Source organism: Pseudopodoces humilis, chromosome 1 (genome assembly GCF_049639895.1).
Source record: "Pseudopodoces humilis isolate 2021_Gansu_Grassland_sample_001 chromosome 1, ASM4963989v1, whole genome shotgun sequence".
Classification (NCBI taxonomy): domain Eukaryota; kingdom Metazoa; phylum Chordata; class Aves; order Passeriformes; family Paridae; genus Pseudopodoces; species Pseudopodoces humilis.
The window spans coordinates 28532080-28554823 of record NC_142200.1 but is presented as its reverse complement, the minus strand read 5'-3'; the positions used below and the strand labels follow the sequence as shown (position 1 = coordinate 28554823).

General features: G+C 45.6%; 1 protein-coding gene across 1 annotated transcript; it reads right to left on the bottom strand.

The window, feature by feature from the left end:
- Window positions 1–2552: 2552 nt before the first annotated feature.
- Window positions 2553–5920, bottom strand: HEY1 (hes related family bHLH transcription factor with YRPW motif 1). Its single transcript, XM_005517073.3, has 5 exons — window positions 5703–5920; window positions 5522–5597; window positions 5365–5448; window positions 5167–5248; window positions 2553–4371 (listed from the first exon to the last, which is right to left on the bottom strand). The coding sequence occupies exons 1-5, from the start codon at window positions 5918–5920 to the stop codon at window positions 3788–3790; spliced, it is 1044 nt and encodes a 347-aa protein (XP_005517130.2). The 3' UTR covers window positions 2553–3787.
- Between the last annotated feature and the right edge of the window lie 16824 nt (window positions 5921–22744).

Genomic DNA, 22744 nt, shown 5'->3' with positions numbered 1-22744 from the left:
CAATCTAAACTGGGAGTTTCTGGCAATAAACATTTGTGAGTATGCACACAATATAAAACAGGAAGAAGGATTTCAGTTTATCTGTGTTCACTTGGGCTTACTTGTTGCTTGGAAAAAAAACCAAAAAACCTGGCAGACTTCCCACTACTATGCAATAGTCTAGGAAGGCTCCTGTCACCTGGGGACTCACATGCTGATGTGTGAGTGAAGAGAGCAATAGGCAGGATTCATGGGGTTTTCAGCATGATCCTAATAAAGTCTGTCATGCTACTAGTGTTAAGACAGGAGTGCTGAATAGGAAGTGTCTTAAGAACTACTGACAGCTTCTTTCCAAAAGCTAAAAGATGTCACTTTCATCAGCTATTCCCTTACGCCAAAGCACAGAATGGATTTCCAGAGGTTTGTATCTGGTTTTGTGCAGTGTTTACCAGCCTTTGAAATTTATTCTGCACTCCAAGCCAGCTTCCTTAATAAGGGAGGATAGTATTGGTTTACATGAAGTACCACATCATCTTACATCCTACACAAACCTTTAGCCTGAGGATTTCCAGATGGACATATTTCATCCAAAGCAATTGAAGGTGGCTGGGGGGTCATGCAATCAAGACACATATGCATTTCTTTTCTTTTCCAGCATCCCTCTGGTTAAGTTTGTGCTCCTGAACTGATCTTTTGCAACAGGGTAAACAAGTAAACATGTTGGACTCTGGAGATATCTATTGCCTAGAAAAGCAAGCTTAATTTGCCTTTCTCAGTTTCTCTTTGGAAACTTAGCATCCTATAGAAAAGAAAAATAGCAGAATGCCTTAGAATTGTAGTTTTTGAGAAATAACAGCATTTATCATTCATATAGAAAATTTTCAATTACAAGTGCCTCTTGAGGAAAAGAGACCAAACACTGCCATACCTGTTTCACTGCTGGCAAAATAGATATACATTATGTAATTGCTAAGACAGATTTGCAAAGTTAGTAACAGCCCTGGACCTAAAATCCTGGTGTTTCAGCTTCTGAGCCATGCATTGCCTATTTGAATTCGTGGTTTTTCTAAGTTGCTAAAATTCATTCATCTCTTTCTATGATAAAAATCAGTAGATTTTTGAATCCCTAAAATTAATATAGAATTGTTGCAGAAGTTGAATTAGTACTTTTCACTAATACCTTTGTCATTGATAATAGAAAGAGAAGACAGTGGATATAGAGACAAACACCAGCAGTGAAACTTTTATTGCAATCTGCTTCTGAAGTCCATTCAAGGGTAGGACAGTGGGACAAAAATAATTATAGGGGTCTTTCTACACAAAAGAGCCAGCTATTTAGAGGGAGGCAAAGTCATTTGAATGTCAATGAAATAACCATTTAAAGGCTGAGAAGCATTGCCATTTATTAAAAGATCTAAAGAATAGTTGCATGCACTATAGCAATCTTCTAGGTAGGAGTTGTTAATTTGCTGTAAAAACCTGTTAGGGACAGGGCAGAGAGTAATTAAACAGGAGACAATACACACTGTGAAAGGAAACTGGATTTGGAATTTTACAGCCTCTTATTTCAGGTTTCTACATGAAATACTATGCTCTATAATCTCTCCTTAATAACACCTATGTATTTCTAGCTCCCACAGTGTTTTGCATTTCATTTCTAGCAGTGGTCTCCTACAGCCTCAGAAGGAAGGTAAAACAAGGTTACGCACTTGAATGCTCTCCCGCTCTTTCCAGCCTCACAGCAATCCCTCTTCCGAGAAAGTCTCTCATCAATGCCACTCCTTAATTGGCCTGAGAGCCCCTTTTTAAACAAAGCTCTCGTCTCCCACAGGGCCGAGTTCTTTCTGCTATTCTGGCAGAGCTAAATCCAGACAAGGATGTGCCATTTACCAAAACAAGCGTACTATAAATTCGAATGTGCAGGAAAGAAGTAAAGTACTTCCCAGAAGTTCTGCAGGTAGAGGTCTGCAGGTAGATTTTCTCCTGATGCAGTCTGTCCTACCTGCCTGTTATCCTGTCAGGTTTTTACTTCAAGCAAAGGTGTTAGACGCTGGTGGTACTGCTAGTAACAGATACAGGATCAGTGGGAGACCTGGAGTAGATTTGCACTAATGGACTGAATGTGATCTGAACCTCACTGTAACATACAAAACTTCATTCCAGAGCTATGGGACAGATACCTTCATGAGTTAGACAGAAAAGGACTTCATATTTGTAAAGATGATCACTTGTTAATGCTAATACAAGTCACTAAGAATATTCAAGCGCAGTGCAGCTTTAACCTGTTCTTTAGCAGAAACCCTGGTATCTTCACTACCTGCCCACACACTGCCAGGCACACAAAAGTGATGTGCAAAAGAAATCCTACATTTTCCTTCCCTTGACTGTGACTCCAAGGCACTGTGGTTCTTCATGTGCTCAGCCAGCATAGCTACACATGCATTAATATCTGAGAAGAGAGTAAATACAAATGCCCACAGCAGGACTAAGTAGCAATTGTTCGACATCTCCTGTGACACCCACAGGCATAGAATTCTCCACTGATATATATCATACAAGCATGCCATTTAAAATACTTTGTTCTTTCTTCTTTATTAAGCCACAACACAGATACAAGAGCAGGCAAACCCCCTCCAGTGGAACTGATTTGATAAACCTGTTCAGATTGAGATTTTCATGAAACCAAGCAAAATATAGGTACATGCACACACTCTCAGGCACACAAGAACACAGCAGAACCCTTACAAAATGAGGAGTGACACTGAACTGCACCTAAAATGCAGTAGAAACATCACCTGGTTAGGATGCATCTGTTAAGCAATGAGGCTGTGCACTGAACAGGTTCCCACTGTACCATTTCATTGGCTATTTAAATACCAGCATCAACCGTTTCAGCTGAAAATTTGAAGGTGCCAAAGAGTCTGACTTCGGACACCCAAGAATTCAGGCTAGTAGAACTATTACTCAACTGTAACTCAAAGCAGGATCTGGCCCTATGAAATGAAGATGCATGCTCCAGCTGGGAGATTACGGCAGGTGACAACTTGAATTCCCGTAACTTCCCCAGCAACTAAATCCACCAACAACACAGTGTGCAATTTGCACCCTCCCCACTCATACTGCTCCTTTTGGTGGAAGAAATAGTGTAGTGGTTCTAAGAAGTGAGTAAAAATCTACTAGGGACTAGAATAAGATTGCCAAATATAACAAACAGCTTCAGAAGAAAGAGGATTTGGGCTCTTAGATTAATCTGGTCAAGCAGGTCCATCTGATTTGTCAACGCTTTGCTCAGAAATATAAGACTCAAATATAGTTTACAAAAAGAGTAATTCTTTATAGAACATCTCAGTGTCAAAATACTAACAAAAACACAACTTGTAAATGCTGAGAAGAATGGTCTTAGAAAAAATTAATAACAAATCTAGGCCATCGCTAACAATAATAGGTGGTATCTCTTCATAAAAAGCCAGTCTGATGTACTCAGGAAAAAAGAAACATTTGAAACAAACTGTTTACAAAAGTGACTTAAATGCTCAGCAGACATCTAACACAAGTGTTAACAAACCACTATCATAATTTTATTTTTGGACAACTTCAGCAACTATTAAAAAAAACAAAAAAAACCCACAAAAACCTGTTAATACAAAAATGTAGAAAACAAAAAATAAAAATCCAATGAGACAGTTTTTAGACAAACTCAGTTAAGGTGAAGCTGTACCTTTGTCCCAGTTACTAAGAACTTCAAGGGTGGCATAACCCAGCTCAGCTAGGTTTATAGACTTTCCCACCCTTGCTAAAGAGTCAGTTCTTAGAAGGCGCCAATCTCAGTCCCCCAGGGTCTGTACGGTTTGCTGAGCGCTGCTGACTGCGTTGGTGTGGATGGGCTCAGCACGTTGGGGGACAGCAGATGAAAGGAGCCAAACGAGAAGGGGAACGCAGACAAAGATGCCATGGAGGAGAGAAGAGGAGGAGACAGTTTGGTAGTAGATGTGACCACAGGGAGCACTGGTCCGACGCTGCCATTTGGGGGCACTCTGAGTGAGGAAGTTTCAGCATGTGGGGCAGCAATTCTGGTCTGGTGATGTGGTTCTGTGGGAGATGCTGTAGTACTGGTATTACCATGCCCATTTTGAGCCAGCAGCAACGGGTGAGGTATGTGAGGGTGATGTCCAAAGGCACTGCCCCAAGGAATGTGTCCAATGCCAGTGTGTGCACTACTCGCTGCTTCCCGTTGAGAGGCATAGTTGTTGAGATGAGACACGAGTCGAACTCGCAGAGGATCAGAGGCATCCAGACCCTCTATGATACTCAGGTATCGAGCAACTTCAGCCAGGCACTCTCGAAATCCTAGACTCCGATAGTCCATAGCCAAAGCATGAGCATCAAAATAACCTAAGAGAAAAGAGCAGAGAATGAAGTCTTAAGATGTTTTCCAGTCATTGTCTACAAGTAGCCTCCCCACTCCACCCTCCCCTATAAGCATATTTCACTTGGATGTGGTTAGTATTCCCAACCATAGACTAGCTGCCAAGCTACTTTTCTTTTTTTTCTTCCTTTTTTGTTTAACAAGCTTTTCTTTTATATCTGTGCTGTGATGCTGCAAGTCCCAAGACCAGTCACAGACTGCCATTTTTAAACTGGAATTGCTCACTGACAGTGGAGCAAAGTATTTTTGTTCTTTCCATGTCTCCCTTGTGCAAGTAAAACCACAGCACACTGAAATTCATTAGAAACACAAGTTCTAACTTATCAGAGGAGACTTAAGCAAGCAAAGTACTTTTTTCTTAGAAGAGCCTTTCAGCATTTTTGCTAAAACTTTTCACCACTTATTTCATTCTGTATTTTTCCCTTGTTCTGTTCTAACAGAAAATTAGAGAAACAAGCATTAGACATCAATAATAACTGTTTTCCAAGCTGCCAAAAGCTGATTCACTTCACTGTGCTGACACACTGCTAGAGAGACTTGCAGTCTCTCCTCTAGAACAACTCTCTCCTCAGAGCTAGCACCGCAAAACCTTTCAGTGCTAGTGATGCCACAAATCTCGTCAAGTAGAGCAAGTCCCTAATTCCTGATGAAACGCAGAGCTGCCGTTCACTTTCTGTAAGCATTGCCAATGCTGGGGAATGCGCTGCTCTCACGGCAGCCTCCCTGCAGGGCTGCTGACCCTGTCACGCACAAAACTTTACCTTTCCCTCCTGCTGTATGCAGCATTTTCAGGTGATCGACAGTCATCTGCAGAATCTCTGCTTTTTCCAGCTTGGCTGATCCCTAGGAGAGAAGGGAAGGCACGGAATGTTTTAGGCAGAGCCAGAGACGCTACCGAGGGGTGACGCTCCCTCCCGGGAAGGGATGGGGGAGCAGCGCGGAGGGTCGCTGGGCGCTACCTGCTTCTCAAAGGCGCTGGGCACCAGCCTCCTCAGCTCGGACAGGCTGTTGTTGATGCGGTCGCGGCGGCGCTTCTCGATGATCTAGGGCAGAGAGCGGGGGTCAGCGGAGCCGTGCCGGGCTGCGGGGAGCCGCGGCCGGCCGGCGGGCACTCACCCCTCGGCGCCTCTTCCTGGCCAAGATCTGCGAGGTGGTGGAGGGAGACATGGAGCCCGCGGCCGAGCTCAGGTTCCTGCGGGGAGCAGCGGGACACCGGTCACCGCGGGGGACTCGGGGTGCCGGGGCCCCGCGGGGCGGAGGGAAGGGAGGGGGCGCGGCGCAGACCGCCGGGGCTCACCCATTCTCGTCTGCGCTCTCCTTCTCCACCTCGACGGCCTCATCCAGCTCCTCGCTGTCCGACGAGCTGTACTCGGGGTGCGCCCGCTTCATGGCACCGACGGCGGGGAGGGGGGCGGCGGGGCGCGGGCGGCCGTCGGGAAGGCGGCGGGCGGCGGGGCGCGGGAGGAGCGCGCCCAGAGCGCGTCCCGCGCCTCGCCCGGCGCCCGTCTCTCCCATGGAGTTCCCACGCCTGGCGGGCGGGCAGGAGGCAGCGGGCAGAGGCAGGGACGGACGGAGGGATGGAAGGAAGGACGGATGCGGAGGCGGCGAACACGGACGCAGCCGGGCAGAGCGCGCCCGCCGCCGCCCGCCGCCCTGCACCGCCACGCGCGGCCCCCGCCCGCCCCCATTGGCCGCCGCCGCCGCGCCTCAGCCAATCGCCGCCAGCCGCTGCCGGGGCCACGCCCCCGCCGCGGGGGAGATGCGGCCGTGGGAACGCGGCACGGGGCCCGGCAGGGGGGAGGGAGAGATGGATGGATGGATGGATGGATGGATGGATGGATGGATGGATGGATGGATGGATGGATGGATGGATGGATGGATGGATGGATGGATGGATGGATGGATGGATGGATGGATGGATGGATGGATGGATGGATGGATGGATGGATTGGATGGTGTAGGACGGGGTGAGAATGGGGCATGTCCCCAGCTGGGGAGCCGGTGTGCGTGTGGTGAGGATAGAGAGGGCAGAGCAGCACCCTCGGGGCTCCTGCCAGTCCTTCTGCCAGCCCCTCCTGCTGGGGTCCCCAGCAGCCTGAGCCCAGCAGAATTGTTGCACCCTGCAGAGGCTGATGAAGCTTCTGAGGGTTCCTCTAAGGCAATGAGGGCCTGGGAGAGCTGAGTGAGGAGAATCACAGAATAAATCAGGTTAGAAGAGACCACTTGTCAACAAGACAATGGCTAACGCCACACTAAGTGCTACACTAAGTGCCACATCCACTCTTATTTAAACACCTCCAGGTATGGTGACTCCACAACCTCCCTGGCAGCCCATTCCAGGTATCACCTTTGCTGTGAAGAAATACCTCATGTCCAACCTGAACTTCACCTGGCACAGCTTAAGACTGATGTCCTGATATCCTGTCACTGGTTGTCTGGGAGGAGAAGCTGACCCCCACCTGGCTACAGCCTCCTTTCAGAGGAGAAATCTTATCAGTAGAGAGTGATAAGTTCATCCCAATCCTCTTCTCCAGGCTAAAAGGAGAAGGGAAAGCCTGGGCAAGAGTAGCTTGCTCTCCTTAAAAAAAAAAAAAAAAAAAAAAAAAAATTAAAAATAAAAATTAAAATTAAAAAAAAAAAAAAGTGAAAATCGTGGCTAAAGCTGGAAAGCTGAGGAGGCTTAAACTTGGGGTTTTTCAGTTTGATGGCAATGCAGGGGAAATCAAGGCATCCCTATTCCCTGTACCCTTCCAAACTGCAAATCTGTCAGACACATCCTTTCCTTGTCTACTTCCCCCACCATGTATTGTGGCAGTGGGCAGAAGCAGGAACAGTTTTTAAGAAGCTGAAAGCACATGGCCTTTGCTGGCAAGGAGGGAGGAATGACAGGAAAAGTCAGCACTGGATTCAGGATGTGTGGAGGTCTGGCTGCTCACCATGAGTACCTGCTGCCTTGCACTCAGCAGGGCCCTAAGCCTGAACTCTGTATCCCTCCAACAAGCCCTCTTCATTCTGCCAGCTTTCTCAGGCTGAGGTACCAGCAAAATAGGACAGGTGAAATGAGGGCGTATTCTTTGAGGTGGTTTCATAATAATTAAATTTTCATTTACATGGAGCCTTTCAACTAAGGCTCCCTTCTAAGTTGATTCTTCCGTGTTTCACAATCGGATGGACTGAAGGATAACCAAGATGAGCGTCATGGGAGAGCAAAGGGATGATGAACCCAGATTTTCCCATTCTAAGGCCCTGGAATAATTACCTTCAGCCTCCTGTTGGTTTAGGTAAAAGTTACCAGCAGAGGGTTGCCTCAGATTTCATGGAGTTGCACGTATTTTCGCAAAGTATCTCAAGTAGGAGGGAAATGGAAGCAGCGACCAAGATAAAATTAGTAAAAGACCTGCAGTTAAGAAGACAGAAACAGTCCTGCAGCCACCTGTAAGGAGCTAACAGAAGATGACATAAATGTTCTATTCCCACATTATTTTTTTCACAAAGCTATCCTTTCTTCAGTGCTTTAATTAAGTTTGTGTCAGCACTTCTATTACATCCACCCTTCCAGCCTCTATATTTTTGTTGTGAAACTTGTCTGCCTGCACCACTTGCTTTTACAGGTCAGTGAAAGGCACAGTGACATTCATGTCTTTCTGGCTGGCAGACTGAGTTCTCCCATCCAGGCAATGGATGAAATTTGTTTTCTCCTACAATGGAGAAAACAAATATGGTAGAAGAAGTTCCTTGGCATTAAGCATTGATTGCTTGGGAGTAGAGGTGTGGCCACCCAGGTTCCAGCAGCTGGATTGTGGAGCTGCCCCAGCCTTTAGCTCTGTGAACCACTGGGGTCAGGCAGCCTCCAAAGAAGCTTTCTGAGCTTGTGTAGACACTGACTTCTGCAAATGATTTACAAGAACAGGCAGGTAGAGTGTAGCTATGCCTCTACACAGTGTGAGCAATTGCAGTTGGCTATCAGCAGCCGTGGGAAGATAGGAAACGTTTGCCTGTGTGTGGTTTCAATCTTCCCATCCAGCACTAGGAGGAGCAGACAGCAAAACCAGCTTTAAATTGCCCTTGTGCTTTTCTGGTGCTGGGCATAGATCCACAGCGCTGGTCTAATTGTTAACCATGGCCCAGTGGGAAATTTTATTACCCCAAAATTACCAACACGCCAAGACAGCACTGTCATACATCTCTCTCACTGGAAGGACAGAGAGGAGAGTGGCCCATGGCTCACCAAAGCAAGCAATGGAAAGGAAAAAAGCAAAGGAAATTAAAAAAACAGTGCACAATAGCTTTGCACCAATGAGGCAATGAACCTTAGGAGATGACAGCCTTCTCTCTTGTCCCCTACACTGCCATTGTGCCTCACTTTTCCCTGTTCCACATTGCAGTGCCCTCTTGCCTTCTACATGCCCACCTCCTACTGTAGCCATGCCATGCCTCTGTCATCCCATCACCCAAACATTTCATCTCACACCCCTTCCTATCACACTTGGCTTGCCCCCCTCTCGCCACCCCCACCCCCCGCCCCAGTTTCCCCACTGCTTCCAGGTCTGGCACAACTCAGCATTTCCAGATCCAGGGTCCACAGCCACATCTGTCCCTGAGTGCTGCAAGCAGGAATGGCAGGACAGGGTAAAGCCCTCACACCAAAGCAGAGAGTCAGGTCTGAGATATGCAGGAGTTCTTCTGGCAACTATCCTTTGGAAGGGAGTGTTGTTAGTTTTTGCGTGCACCCCACATTTTTCTTTGTTGGATGCCCTCCTATAGTGATTTCGGTGCTACTCAAAGTGCTCTGAAATGTGTTTATTGCTGCTGCAGGCTTCCCTCCAGCAGAGACCTGCCACTGCTGACCCTTGCTCCAGTGTGTGTGTGCTAAATTAACTCCCATCCCCTTCCTTTAGGTTTTCTCTCCCAAGGGAGCAAGTGCTTTGAAGAGTAATCCCGTCAACCTGTCACCCCAAGTCCCGGAAACTCGATGTTGCCATGGTTACTGTGCCCAATTCAACTGGTGGCTCTGGCACTCACACTGCAGCGAGGCAAAAACATCAGCGCTCCCTCCTGACCTCCCCTCCCCGCATATATCCAGCTGCAGCATCAGCTCTGCAAGCAAGAAGTTGTTGCTCCGAATCTTGCTTTTTTCTTTATGGAGTTTTGGCTGAATGTTGATTGTTAGTGCCACTGACACAGGGCAAAACCAGTTATCACAGATCAAATGGAAGCGCTGGAGAAGTGAATGGGAGTGACAGAGGAGGGCTTTAGACTCCTTGCATGACCTGCTAGCAGTACGGTGACTATAAATGTGTTTCCTCATGAGCTGAACGCTGACATTCTTGTCTGCACATGCCAGAGGTCCAAACAGCCAGCTCAGAAGTTAGGCTGGGGTGCAATCTAAGCACACTAGCCCCAACTTCTGCCGTGCAGGCACTGAGTGTCTTTGTGCTGGAGCCATTGCTGCAGCAGAAGGACATAAATATCACTCATTCACATTCATCTGTAGTGATAGCCAGATCATCAAGACATTCCTCTCTTCAAGCTGGCCAAGGGCAGGGATAATATTTACATCAAAGTCTTTACAGCAAGCAGAAAGCTCCAGCTGCAATGCTTCTGCTGCAGGATGGGTTTCAAGTGTCATCTTTTGAAAGCAATGTATAGCTATGAATAAGCAAGACTAGCACTGTCAGCACAGTAAGAGCAGCAGTGCAAACAGATATCTGTTCTGGATGGCTCCAACAAGTACTCTTTGCATTTACCTGCTTAGACTTCAGCTCATCTCCAAAACCAGACCTGGGTTATAACTGGTGCAAAAGGCTAATCTGTGAACACACATTCAAGATGCTGACAGGCAAAGCTACCTCATATTTCATCATCCCTGTGATTCAGGGTGGAAGAAGCAGATTGGCTATTTTATTACCTGGTTTCCTTTCCAATAATTTTTGCTTCTTTTCTCTTCTTATGCAAGGTTCCATCTGACCTAAAGCTCTTACAGACATCAGCTTCTTCCCTTCTTCCATTCCCACAGCACAGGCTGTCCTGTGGAAAGACACGACAAGACACAGGAAGACCTTAAAGGAGGAATCACAGCAAGTCACATTAATTAATGGCTGTCTCATCATAGATGCAAAAGGAGGCAAACTTGACATGGCATAGTGTAGAAAATTCTGGTTTGACTTGCAACCACTTTTGATCTTAATCACGGGAAAGTGACACACTGTCCATATGTATAACAACGCACCTCGTGTAAAATCACACGAAAAGTCAGCAACACCTTACTGGCAGGACAGCCTCTGTCAGCATTGCCAAATCTAGAGGGGACAGTGGCCTCAGAATTGTGTCAACTGCTGACACCATCCCACCATGGTGACAATTTCACTGTAAATGGGTGCTCTGCTTATACCAGTGCTATACCACTCCTCAGTATCACAGTACAGTTTGCACCGAATATCACAGAGTAAAACCAGGTGTTCCTTTTGCTGACCATTTTTAACCAAGTTCTCTGTAGTTTGCCAAAATAGTTTTGTTGTGTTCCTACTGTATTTCTCATAAATGGACTGAGGAATAATGATACAGAAACTTGCTTCGGTTTCATGCTGTTGAAATCTTCACAGTCTATCAAGGAACAGCCTGACAAGCTGTTTTCCTGTGCAATTTTACAACTTGTTTTAAAAGTAGTGTTCAAACCATGCTTTGTGTTATACAGTGATATATGGAAGTCCCTGTTCCAAAGAGTTTACAGTCTCAGACCTATTTTTAGTTTTCTTCACCAATAAGATGTAGCTTTGAGAAAAATGTGTGTGTACTATTCATTCTTGCTAGGAGGAATAGGATAGAGAACAACTCCCAGACATTCTGTTTCACCATGAGAACTATTATTTAGAGTATGCTCTTTCAAGGAGAAAACCTGGATTTTTGGCTAATAAAAACAATAATATTTTTCCTAAAAAGTTTCTTTGAACTGAATTTCATTGTGGAAAAAAAATAAAAATGAAACTTGAGTATAATCTGTAGCTGTTGGTAAGCACAGTTTCGAATAAAGCACATCAAAGTAATAATCCGTGACTTTTGAAGGTACCAGCTATTATGACCATTGCACAGATGAGTTAAATGAAAATGGTGAATACTATGTATCTCTAGTGATGAGCACTGACTCCCAGAAAAGCATCTGTTCTCTCTCAGATGATAATTTGTGTTCTCCTCACACCTTTCTGCCCTAGGCATTACTAGACACCTGCTGTCCCACGGCAGTCAGCCACCTGAGCAAAAGTTAGACCTGGGGAAGCAGCCACTACAGGAGACACTCCCCAGTCATAGAGAGAAAAACTGTGAGGGGATGTTCAGTACGTGTGACAAGAGTGAGAAAGTGACAGGGGTTTTCAGTTGCCATAAAGGAGGTTGGGATTTTGGCTGAGGTTTCATCATGGAGATCCTGGCAAAGTAGATTGATTTGCCTACTTTAGATAATGATTAAGCTTGACTGGTTTGAACATGGAACCTTATTCCAGACAGTCAGAGTACTGGAGGATACCAAAATCAAATCCAATTGTCAGTTGTCTCTTCCATTACATTACGGAATACTAGGATGAAAATAAACCACAGAAAAGAAGTGTCACTGTGATTTTGCCAGAACAGAACTAGGTAATGTACCTACCACCTGACTTGAGCATTTTGACTCCAAGTTGAGGGGTCATAGTGTTGAGATTCAAGCTGGTTTTAAAATGCCATGAAACCTTTGTAACATCCTGCACTGATACTGAGGGTATTTTCCTGTGACAGTCTTTACTTCAGTCTTGCTCACAGTTCTTAAAAACAGCAGTATTCCTGTGCGTTTCAGCAAAGTCAAGGCTTGTGGGCCCTGAAGAGCTGACCAGCACAGCAGTGCAAAACCTGTACTCTGTATAGGTCCACTGTTCTCTGAGTAACCTTCATTTCAGCTGCTTCTAAAAATGAAAAACTATTCCAGGGGAAATAGTTTTCTTCCAAAACAGCCCCCATCTGAAAGATTTATTCCAGAAAATCTCAGTTATATGGAAAAAGACATCAAAGCAGCATGCCAGGTCAGCTACAGCAGTTAATTTCTAGGCGTACCCAGGCCTCTCTTGATTCATATTGCTCTAGCCATGATAAAAATCCCTTGTGTTTACTTGTCAAGCAAACCAAACCTCTGGGACGTGGCTCTCAATGCATAACTGTGCAAGCACTGAGGTGCCAGGATGATGAGCTCTCTACGAGCACCTCCACAGCCACTATTAATGACGGTGCTCTAAAGCAAGTGCAAACAGTCACACGCTCTTAATGCTTAAACCCCAGCAAATGTGTTTAATCCCACACAATAGCTCTGTTATACTGTGTCTTAAAGCTGTGGTCGGCCAGGGAAGTGGTGACCACTTCTCACATATATAACGTACACCAAACATATTCAGTTTGGCAGGAAGACAAGAAGCTGGAAGTGTCACACTGGAGCCTAGCCCCCTGACAGCATGAGACATGTGCTTGTAAGCTGTCTCAAGGAGGATATTTGATTGCCCTCTTTCTTCTTCTGCCTCTCTCCCAACAGAAGTAGAGTGACCTCCCCCATGACCTGGCAAGTGCTGAAATTCCCCAAACACATTTTTCTGTTGTGCCCCAACGCTGAACAAAAGGAAGCGAAGCAGCCTCGATATACTTGAAGTATGGAATGAAAATAATAGCTGGCTCCTGCCAGCCCTGCAAGCGCCGATCTTTACCTCCTCCCCAGCACGGTTTGCGCTGCCCCCCAGGCTTATCTGCCGTACTGTCGGCAGCTATTTCGGATTTATACACTTATTTATTTATTTATGCCTTTATTTATTTATTTGGAGAAGGGCAGAGTGGGGGGCTGGCGGGCGAGGAGGGGGGGGTCTATGTAATTGCAGTTTACACTGCGTTCCCACGCTACTATTGTTTGTGGCTTTGTTTCCTATTCCCATCACGTGTGCTAATTAGTTGGAGCCGCTGGCTAGCTGGGAGGCGTGTGTCTGGAGTAAAAGCAGAAAGATCACTTCCTGGAGGGATCTAGGCAATCTGAACAATTCTTTGCTTTACTTTGAGCCCTCTCCCTCCCCCCAGCTTTACCACTCAGGGAAGAGAGAAGAAGTGCTGATTGTCAAGCACTAGACACCGGAGAGGCACAGATTCTCTTCTGAAAAGGAGCAACTCATAGAGACAGAGAAAATTGGGCTGGAAAGAACATCTCATCTGTGTTTAACAAACCTGATTTTTTAATTGGATTTTTTTTAATCTTCAGAAATCCCCAATGTTTTTCTGTTGTGGCTAAGAAGGTAAAAGCAACATTAAAAAAGAAAAAAAAATCCTCAAGTTATTTTAGCCTGCCTTTAGGAAGTGAGTCACTTTTTTATGGCAAGCCTAAGCTAGCTCATGCCATGGCTTGCAAAATGAAATGAGACCCAGAGAGAGAGGGAAGATTACCTGACTCATGGCATTTGCTTATTAGTGCAGGTGTCAGACAGCAAGGCCAAGTCACACAGCAACACCAAGTACCTGTGAATGGATCAGGTTTTAGACTCAACATTGGATTTGGTTTAGGTGGGGGATTTTTTTATTTTTTTTTTTGAACTTTTATATCTCTAGTTAAATCCTCCTGCCCATAGCCCTGGTGCTTTCCAAATGCTGAGCACACTAGACCCCCCCAGATCATGCAGGCCATGTAGCTCACACAGGCATCAAGCTGGAGCTGCAGGAGCTGCCAGGGTCCCTCCGAGCCCTGCTGCCATGTCAGCAGCCTTGCCTGAAACCTGTCCTTCTCACCCGGTCAGCCGGCCCTGGGGCCGCCCTCCTCTGGCATTAACAGGCCTTGTCCCGCTAGGCCCGAGTGGCTCCGTGTTCCCCGGGTTCACACGCTGAGGGAATCGTGGGGGGCTGTGACAAGGGCGATGCTGCAGCGGGCAGGGCTCGGTGGACAGCGAGCCTCGGAGCTGGGGCTCCTCATTTCAGCCCTGTGCTGGAGCGCACAATGCCTGTGCTGGAGCGCACAATGCCTGTGCTGGAGCGCACAATGTCCGTGTTGGAGTGCACAATGTCCGTGCTGGAGCGCACAATGCCTGTGCTGGAGCGCACAATGTCTGTGCTGGAGTGCACAATGTCCGTGCTGGAGCGCACAATGTCCGTGCTGGAGTGCACAATGTCCGTGCTGGAGTGCACAATGCCTGTGCTGGAGCGCACAATGTCTGTGCTGGAGCGCACAATGTCTGTGCTGGAGCGCACAATGTCTGTGCTGGAGTGCTCAGGCTCAGCAAAGGCACAGCGTGCTCAGGAGCAGGCAGGCCCTGACCTCTTACATGGCAGAGGGGCTGCCAAGCACTCCCACAGAAACACACGGTCTAAATCTGCGTTTGCTTCTCTTCCACTGGGCACAATGCCTGTGAAAGCAGAGGTGTGCTGCTAATGGCCACAGCCAGGCTTACTGCAAGTGTGGCCTGTGCTTTGCTGTACAACTCTGGTACAGTTAAAGGGAAGGCCCAAAAGAAAGAGCTATCAGTCTGCCTTGACATTGTGGGATTGCAGCTAGGCAAAAATTTCCATCCTCTGGGAAATTCCAGTATTTCTATGCTTTTATTTTCTTTCACTTGGGTTACAAAGAACTGAAATAAGTCTGTTTGGTTTGGGGTTTTCCTGTTCTTTCAGTGGGGAAAACAAGTCCTATGTTTCGGAAACAGCGCAGTGCTTCCCTGTGAGTCAGCTTAGCTTTAAAGGGCATCTCTGTGAGAGTCACACTAATACTTGGATGTTGTCATTTATGTTATTTCCCCAACCCTAGTGTTTCTAGAAACTGAATCCCCTTTCTGGGTTACTTGTCTCATGATAACCCCTTCATCTCCGGGTACAGGACAATATTTTGCGTTATTGGAGGTACAGACTGAATGGCTGGCCCAGAGAAATGCAGGGTGATTTTTCCTGCCATGGAAAGAAGTGTTTTATAGAATTATTGTGCAAGGTTTCAGAGGTGGTGTCCTTATACCATTATGCACATCCTGCTTTCTGCTCATAACTGCTTTGGCCATTTACAAACACTTCACATCCATGCCATAGCTCCAATTGCTTTGGTAAGTAAATTGGGAAAATATTTGCAGTCTAGCTTTCAATTAGATAAGGAGCTAGAATCTAAGGAGAGGTGAGCAAGTCGCTGGTGACCCAGCCCTCTGCAGATGAGCAGGCACTTCTGATGCTCTAGCAGGTTGGAAACCAGAGTCAGGCTCACCCACTGTGAATGTGGAGAAGCTTAGAGAGGGAAAGACCTGCAGAACTCACCCTGCACCATGGCCTGCTTTACTCAGGAAACTGGTGGCCAGTGAGGAAGGTGCCATGTAGAAATACGGAAGGCATTCACATGTGCATCATTAACTTCATTATTTCCATTAAATAATCACCAACTTGGGCCCAGGTTTATATGTTTACAAATAGTCCTGAGCAATGTCCTGTCAGATCTTCCTCTTTTTGGTGTGGAAAGCATCCCTCTCCTTCGGAATGGCTACGGTATAATTGAGGGGAACACTAGGCTTTACCATAGCACTAACAGTTGATATAGTCTGCTGCTTTTTGCACCTGTGGTCTTCCACTGACTGTAAACATTATAAATTCTTATTATTTATTTCTTTTATAATGCAACTCACAAACTGCTCCAGACACTGATCTCCCAGAGAGATTGCTAATCACACAGAATTGCACTGCAGGGAGTGGTGAATGCTCTGTTCAGATATCTTTTAAAAATATGTGAAGACCACCAACATCTTTGTGCAAGTAACCTGAACCAAAGGAAAAATAATCTAGCAGAGACACTCGGTGCACTGGAACAATTACAAGGCATCTTCAGAACTAAATCTAGTTAATTATTTTTTAGTTCTTGCAACTCATTATTTATATTTAGAAATTAAAAAGCCCTAACTAGAACAAAAAACCACAGCCCCTCAGTGAATCATTCAAAAGTTCTCTGTTATTTTTCCTGTTTTCTCACTGAATATGGAAAGTGGCTCATGATTTGTGTCCTGATATGTGAAGCTTATATATGCCTGAGGGAGCTTCACTCAGACTTCATGGCCACAGTAGTCTCCAAGAGTCACTTCAATGGAACAGAGCTCCAGCTAAAAGAGAGGCTTTTGGGTGCACCAGTCGCAGTAATTGCAAAATGTTCTATGAAGATGCCCACCCCTTCTGGAACTACAAATTAAATTAATGACCTCATTTCAATTTTATCTTGGTGTAAACAATTGGTAACCAATATACTTGGTTACACACAAAAAACTTCAATGGTGCTTTTCCATGGTCAGAAGAATTAATCAACCCTTGTTTTTTACAAAGTAATGCTCTACATCCTGATTCTGGGCCAGAATCTGTACTTGCCAGTTTGCTCCATGGTGCTGCTGCCTGCACCCACAGGCTGGCACGTGGGCAGGAAGCAGAGGATGCTGCAGTGGGCAGAGGCCTTGGGCATGCTGACTACCTAGATCAAATCCTCTGGCATAGCCAATGGAGGACAACCAATCTAGGGCCCTTTTCTTCACCAGGTTTGCATAAAACCTATAGGATACCCATTAATTTGAATCTGCCATTCATCAAAGGTGGGGGGTGGTGACCAACAGGCTTCAACATTATTGAGTTTGGAGTATCTGATCAAAAAATACATAAACAGCAAAGCAGATACATGAGATGGTTGCTGAAACTTGGTTGCCAAAGGAACTCCATTTAAAAAGCACCTATTTTGAGTACTAAAATTTTTCCCCATGGATTAGGAGGAAGATATTTCAATCCTTAGAGGTAGTAGCAGCAACGATATTGCTGTAGATGTAATGGTATAAATAAAAAAAAATGCAGGGTTTTCTGGAAGGCTCCATATCTTTAGATCTAAGGTTTGTGTACCCAGTTTACCCACTTTCTTGTGGATATACTGTATATTTCTTGTGTATTGCCTGCTCTAGTAAAAGGTACTCCCTTTTCCTTTTTTTTCAAACTTTGCATCTCTTAAGGATTTGGAAGACTCTTGGACACTGAAGTACTGGGCCTCAGAGTAAGTACACAGATGAGATAGTTAATCAGTCACTCACAGATTGTTTCTGGGATAGGAGAGCTTTCATACTCTCTCTTGGAGAGTTCTTAGGCTTGTGATGACTGAAAATGGGGGGATGGTTTCAGTACTGCATTTACAACTACAGGAATGTAGAGCCCACCTTTAACTTGAAAATATTTGCATCACGCATTCAGGTATTATAAAGGAAACTGATTACTTTATACCAGCTGGATTACAGCAAGCCAATATTGACTTCAGGTTAGGTTGTCAGCAAGATTTATTTTACTCAAAGTAAATATTGACTGTGGCACCGCCAAGGCCAGTATTTAGTTTGGAGGAATATCAATCTTGTGGCTCAAAACTGGAAGTCGATATCATCATTGTTACACTTTCTCATAAGTAGTAGGGAGGAGGAGCTTTGGCTAATGGGAAACATATATACATCACTTAAAATTCAGTGAAGAAAAGAAAATATGGGAAGATGGTAACTACCTTGGACCAGTAAAAGACAGATGCTGTTGGAAGGAACAACACAGTTGGAATATTATAACTCCCAGGGACACCCCTCCTGCAGACACTGGTAGTTGACCTCTTGAAAAGTAAACAGCAAGAAATGGAAGTGGTAGCTGCCATCAGGAATAGTATTATAAATGGAACAAGAATTTCTGTTCCCAGAACTGTCAGTTCTTTGACATGTCAGTTGATTTTGTCTTTATACCCTGTAAGCCCTACAAAGTACAACATGCCTGCTCTGTCATGGGATAAGTTTAGAAAGCCATTGAAATTGTGCTTATTGGAGTCTTTGTCACTTGTGTCTTTGTAAAGAAAAACAGCATGTAAACTTCAACCAAGAGGAAGACAAGGAGTTTGTTTGGATTTGAGGTCACTAATGTGGAAAATGCTCTATGTTGCTTTTCACTTTTGTTGGTGAAATTGTGGAGGAGGGCATTAAATCCATAACTGTTATGTTATCCATTAAATCTCTTGGCACATGCACACACAGTGTTCCCTGATACAACAATGCTTTCCTAGTTTACGTGCTACAAGAATATAAAAACTGCCATTTTCCTGCTAATGTCAGGGATAGTCCTGTTAATTACAGAGACGGACAAATAGTCCTCAGGATTCCATGGGGCTGGAAGAAGTGGAGTGCTCCCCAGCACAGAGCCCAGGTGTAGCAGTGTGCAGGAAGTGCTAACAGGTAACCCCTGGTGAAGAACCAGGACAAGTCTACCAAGGCCAGTTTCCCAGAGGCCTTGTTCATACCACCACATTGCTGCTGCTAGAGGATGAGTTTGATGCAGGCCAGCTAAAATACACTTTCTCAGCTAAGAAGCCCATGGAGTGCCAGGGAGAGTTTGCAGCTGCTGGAGCTGAGACCGTCCTGACCTAGAGTTCAGCACCCTCCAGATGTTGATAGAGACAGAATTTGGTCTGTGGAAGTCCAGCCTTGACACTGACACCTCTGCCAAGGGGTGCCAAAGGCTGCCCGTACCAGTAAAGGAAAGCTGCATGGCACTGAACTGCTTCTCACTTGCCAGCTGCATTGAGAGGCACAAGTGTCAGGGCCGTCACTTCCCAAGCTAAAGAACGTGACAGGAGTCAGGTCTCTGCAGCAGGCCATTCGTTCTCTCAGGAAAATCCTCAGCTGGTGGCTTACAGCTGGATTTGCCATCATACAAACACACAGCTATAATGTTTGCCTTTCAAAAGATCTACGGACTTAACAGCTGCTGTGGCAATTGCTGCAAAGAACCGAGCTGAGCTTGTTAGAAACCCCAGCCTCCTTGCTTCATGTGTTAGCTGTATTTGTATGCTGTAGTCCTCCACGGTGTAGGCATCAGAGCTGAGAACACACATACTGACTGTCATGCACCTGTCCACTCCCTCTGCTTTGCTGTGCTTGCAGCAATGCCAAGCATCCAATGTTGGTGAATCTAGAAGCTTTGCTGGGCCCAGTCCTGTGCATGAGCAATGACAGCTCTTCAGAGAGCTTCCAGGACACTCAGCATAGAGGAGCTGCCCAAGTCATCCAATAGCAATGGTAGCTTAGGTCACTAAGTGTAAGTCACTTACTAAGAGTAAATTACTTTTTATATATTTGAGATCAATAAATGTCAGCCTATCAGCCCAGACATTAAGTTAGTGCATGTTAACAAGATGATATCAGGAGAATGTGATAATCTATTGTCTTTGGCCAGGCAGCAAATTGTTATTTGATTCATTTTCCTCCTTCCTGTATTTTTTATGGTTAGGTTTAGAAGACTGAAGAAACTTTGGCTATGGAATTTTACATTTTTTAAGTAAATAGATGTGAATTTTGTCCCTCAATTCACATGAAAATTATTCAGTCCTGACTCGAGCAAAGGCTAAGAGAAACACAATGGGCTTGGAATAAGATACTTCCCCTGCATGACTGCCTCAGAATATGGTAGGAGGGAACTCCAGAAAGTAATGAACAGCAGTGATTTCATATGGCATCAACAAGACATAGGGTTTTTCAGTTGCCACACGAGGCATGTGGTCCCCAAGATGAAAAACTGTCACATACTAAAAGCTCATCTGAAAGCAGCTCGTCTTGTGGCAGCATTTGCTCTCATAGTGGTAAGAGGCTGAGTTCCAGCTCAGATAGTTGTTTGGGTGTGTGTGTGTTCATCTTGATTTGCTATAACTTTTATTCATCTCACTTTTTTTGTGAACTTCTTTCTTTCATAGTAAGTTGCTGTTTCCAAGGGTGGGGCACATCCAACCCCTTCCTGCATGTCAAGCCTTCAGCTTCAGTCGTAAAATAAACCTGGGTTCTCCCAGTGGGCTGATGTGAGCAACAACCAGTCCATAATTGGGCCCCTCAGGAAGGTTTAACATGAAAAGGAGATGAGGTCTGTGGCTTTGACCAAGGCAAGAAGCCAAGGGAGGAAATGAAGGGAGACCCAGGAGGTGCTCTCCTTCACTCTCACCTCCCATGACAAGAAAGGCATAATGATGCATTTTGGAAGAGATATTTATTTCTGTTCCTGCCATTCAAAATTATTTCATTCTCTGCATTTGTGTAGTATCTTTGGTTTCTTTGGCTTTAGTGAAATTCCTTCCTTGCTAAGATTCATAATATTTTTTTTTTTATAACTGGCCATGCAAGATGTCTGGAACACCGTCGGCCTCTTTGGGAAATAATTACTGTTTGTGTGGTCTAATAAGTGGTCCCAGAGGGTTCAACATGAAATAGCCAGGGTCTACAGGAAAGAAAACTATGTGGAAACTCGTGCAGTCTCACTAATCTGCAAGGAACAAAACAAAGTTGTACCCCGGGGTAAGAACCAGTAGCGACTCACTTAATTGCTACCATGTCAGCGTGTGAAACTACTACCTCCACACAAGCTAATGCAAACCTGATGCTCTCAGATTTCTGATTGAGACCAGCTAAATATCACTTCAAACGAGCAGATAATCCCTGCAACAGATCTGGAGGGCAGCCAGGGCTGTTTGTTATCTGAGCCTGGTGAGGCAGCCAGTGAGGAGGACATGGGCAGCCCAGAGCGGTCACCTTTAAAGTGTAATGGGTATAAATAGTGGCCACTGCCTCTGAATCCATGAATCCTCACCCACCTCACTTATCCTTCCCATGAAGAGGAAATTCAGCCAGAGGGTGATGAGAGCAGAAGGTGAAGCCCCTTTGATTAGACCACAAACAACCATCTGCATTTCAGTCCTGTTTCCTTCCTTTCTCTAAGATGTGCTTGAATGAGGGCACTTGGTCTCCCAAGTCCAGTAATCTCCACTGTGACCACATGAGGTGGAAATGTAAATGCAGGGGAGGAGGACGCATGCTGATCTGCTGCCCCAGATTTGGGATCAGAAACTCAGTAACTCAAAAATATCATAACTCAAAATCCTGCTTTGTCCCAGTTGCACCAACCCCAGACAGCCTGCCTAGAGGCAGTGATGCTGTGGCTGACTTCATGCCCCTGTCCCCTTCATGATGAGACAGCGTTCCTGTGGTTGCCCTTCTGCAGACCTCTGCCCCCGACCAGGCCATGTGATGGCCTCACACTCCTTGGCTTGGATTGTGAGAGCAGTTCACAAGCTGCTCCAAGAGCTGAGTCCTGCTCCCAGTGCTCTGGCTGCAGTCCCAGAGCTTTGCTCCCAGAGTGTGCCCAGACGTGCTCACGCTGTCCGGCCCTGCATTCCTGACCAGGCACTCAGGAAGGCTGCAGTAAAGCCAGGAATAAAACCATTGCCAGAAACACCTCCTGTCAGTCCTGCATTTGCCCTAATCACTAGATTGCACTTCTGTTGCTATACCCATTACACAAGATTTATTCTTTTTTGGTATTTTCAGTGGGACAATCCAGTTTCCAGTGGACATGGTAAACAAACAAGGCTGCTGTTCGTTTCTTTTAGGTGTACGTGAACACTTTCAGATACAAATTCCTGTAGCCTTTTCTTTGAAAGGAATCAAAATTCAGAAGTGTGGAAAGTTTTCTTATAATGCTCTCAAAGCTCCTGTAAATCTTTCCTCTTTTAATTAAAGTTACAGGAAAGTGAACATGACAGTGATGCAGCATCTGCCATGTCACACACTGAAGGGCAGCTCCCATGGATGCTTGGTGGTCCACCAGGCACCTTTTGGCACATGGCAGGGGTATCCTCATTCATCACCAGCAGGGATGCTATGGAGACATTGGGTAGGTTCACCAAGGAAACACAGTGCCAAGGCATCGCCCAACTGTGCATTCTGCATACACTGTTATGTTTTAAAGAGAACTATTATGTTTTTATCTGAAAATGCTGAGACATTTCATTACTAGCTTTCATACAAGGAAACTGTTATTGAAAGAACTGCCAGGCAGATTGTTAGGAGGAAAGAGGCAATGAAAGAGAGAGCATCTGTCTGAGACTGATCAGTCTACTCAAAGCTCAGAGGAGCTTTGAGTGGGTTAGGGCAACAGTACCCAGCTTCTATTTCAGGTCTCTTGGGGTCCTGACTCTGCATCTAAAACATGACCCCTTGTTTGTGTGGCATGTGCAGACAGGAGAAGAGGGACATTTATCTTCTGTGACCAGACAACACCCTGAACAACTTGTAGGCAAAGTAGGTGTTGGGGACCATAGGCCATTGTGCTGTTGCCATCAGCAGAAGAGCTGGCTCACACCTACAGCTACTCTATAGATAGCCTTTTGGGGTCCAGGAGGGTTAAACAGCTCACGGAGTGTGCAATTGCAGAGGTCATGGAATCACAGAATGATTTGGGTTGGAAGAGACCTTAAAGACCATTTAGTTTCATCCTCACTGCCATGGACAGGGACATTTT

Bases quoted from the DNA above. Each gene is read 5' to 3' on its own strand.
- HEY1 (XM_005517073.3), bottom strand. From the start codon at position 5,920: ATGGGAGAGACGGGCGCCGGGCGAGGCGCGGGACGCGCTCTGGGCGCG. The intron at 5,449-5,521 runs GTGAGTGCCCGC...TCTCTGCCCTAG, and splicing joins CCAGGAAGAGGCGCCGAGGG to ATCATCGAGAAGCGCCGCCG. The intron at 5,249-5,364 runs GTAGCGCCCAGC...CTTCTCTCCTAG, and splicing joins CCAGCGCCTTTGAGAAGCAG to GGATCAGCCAAGCTGGAAAA.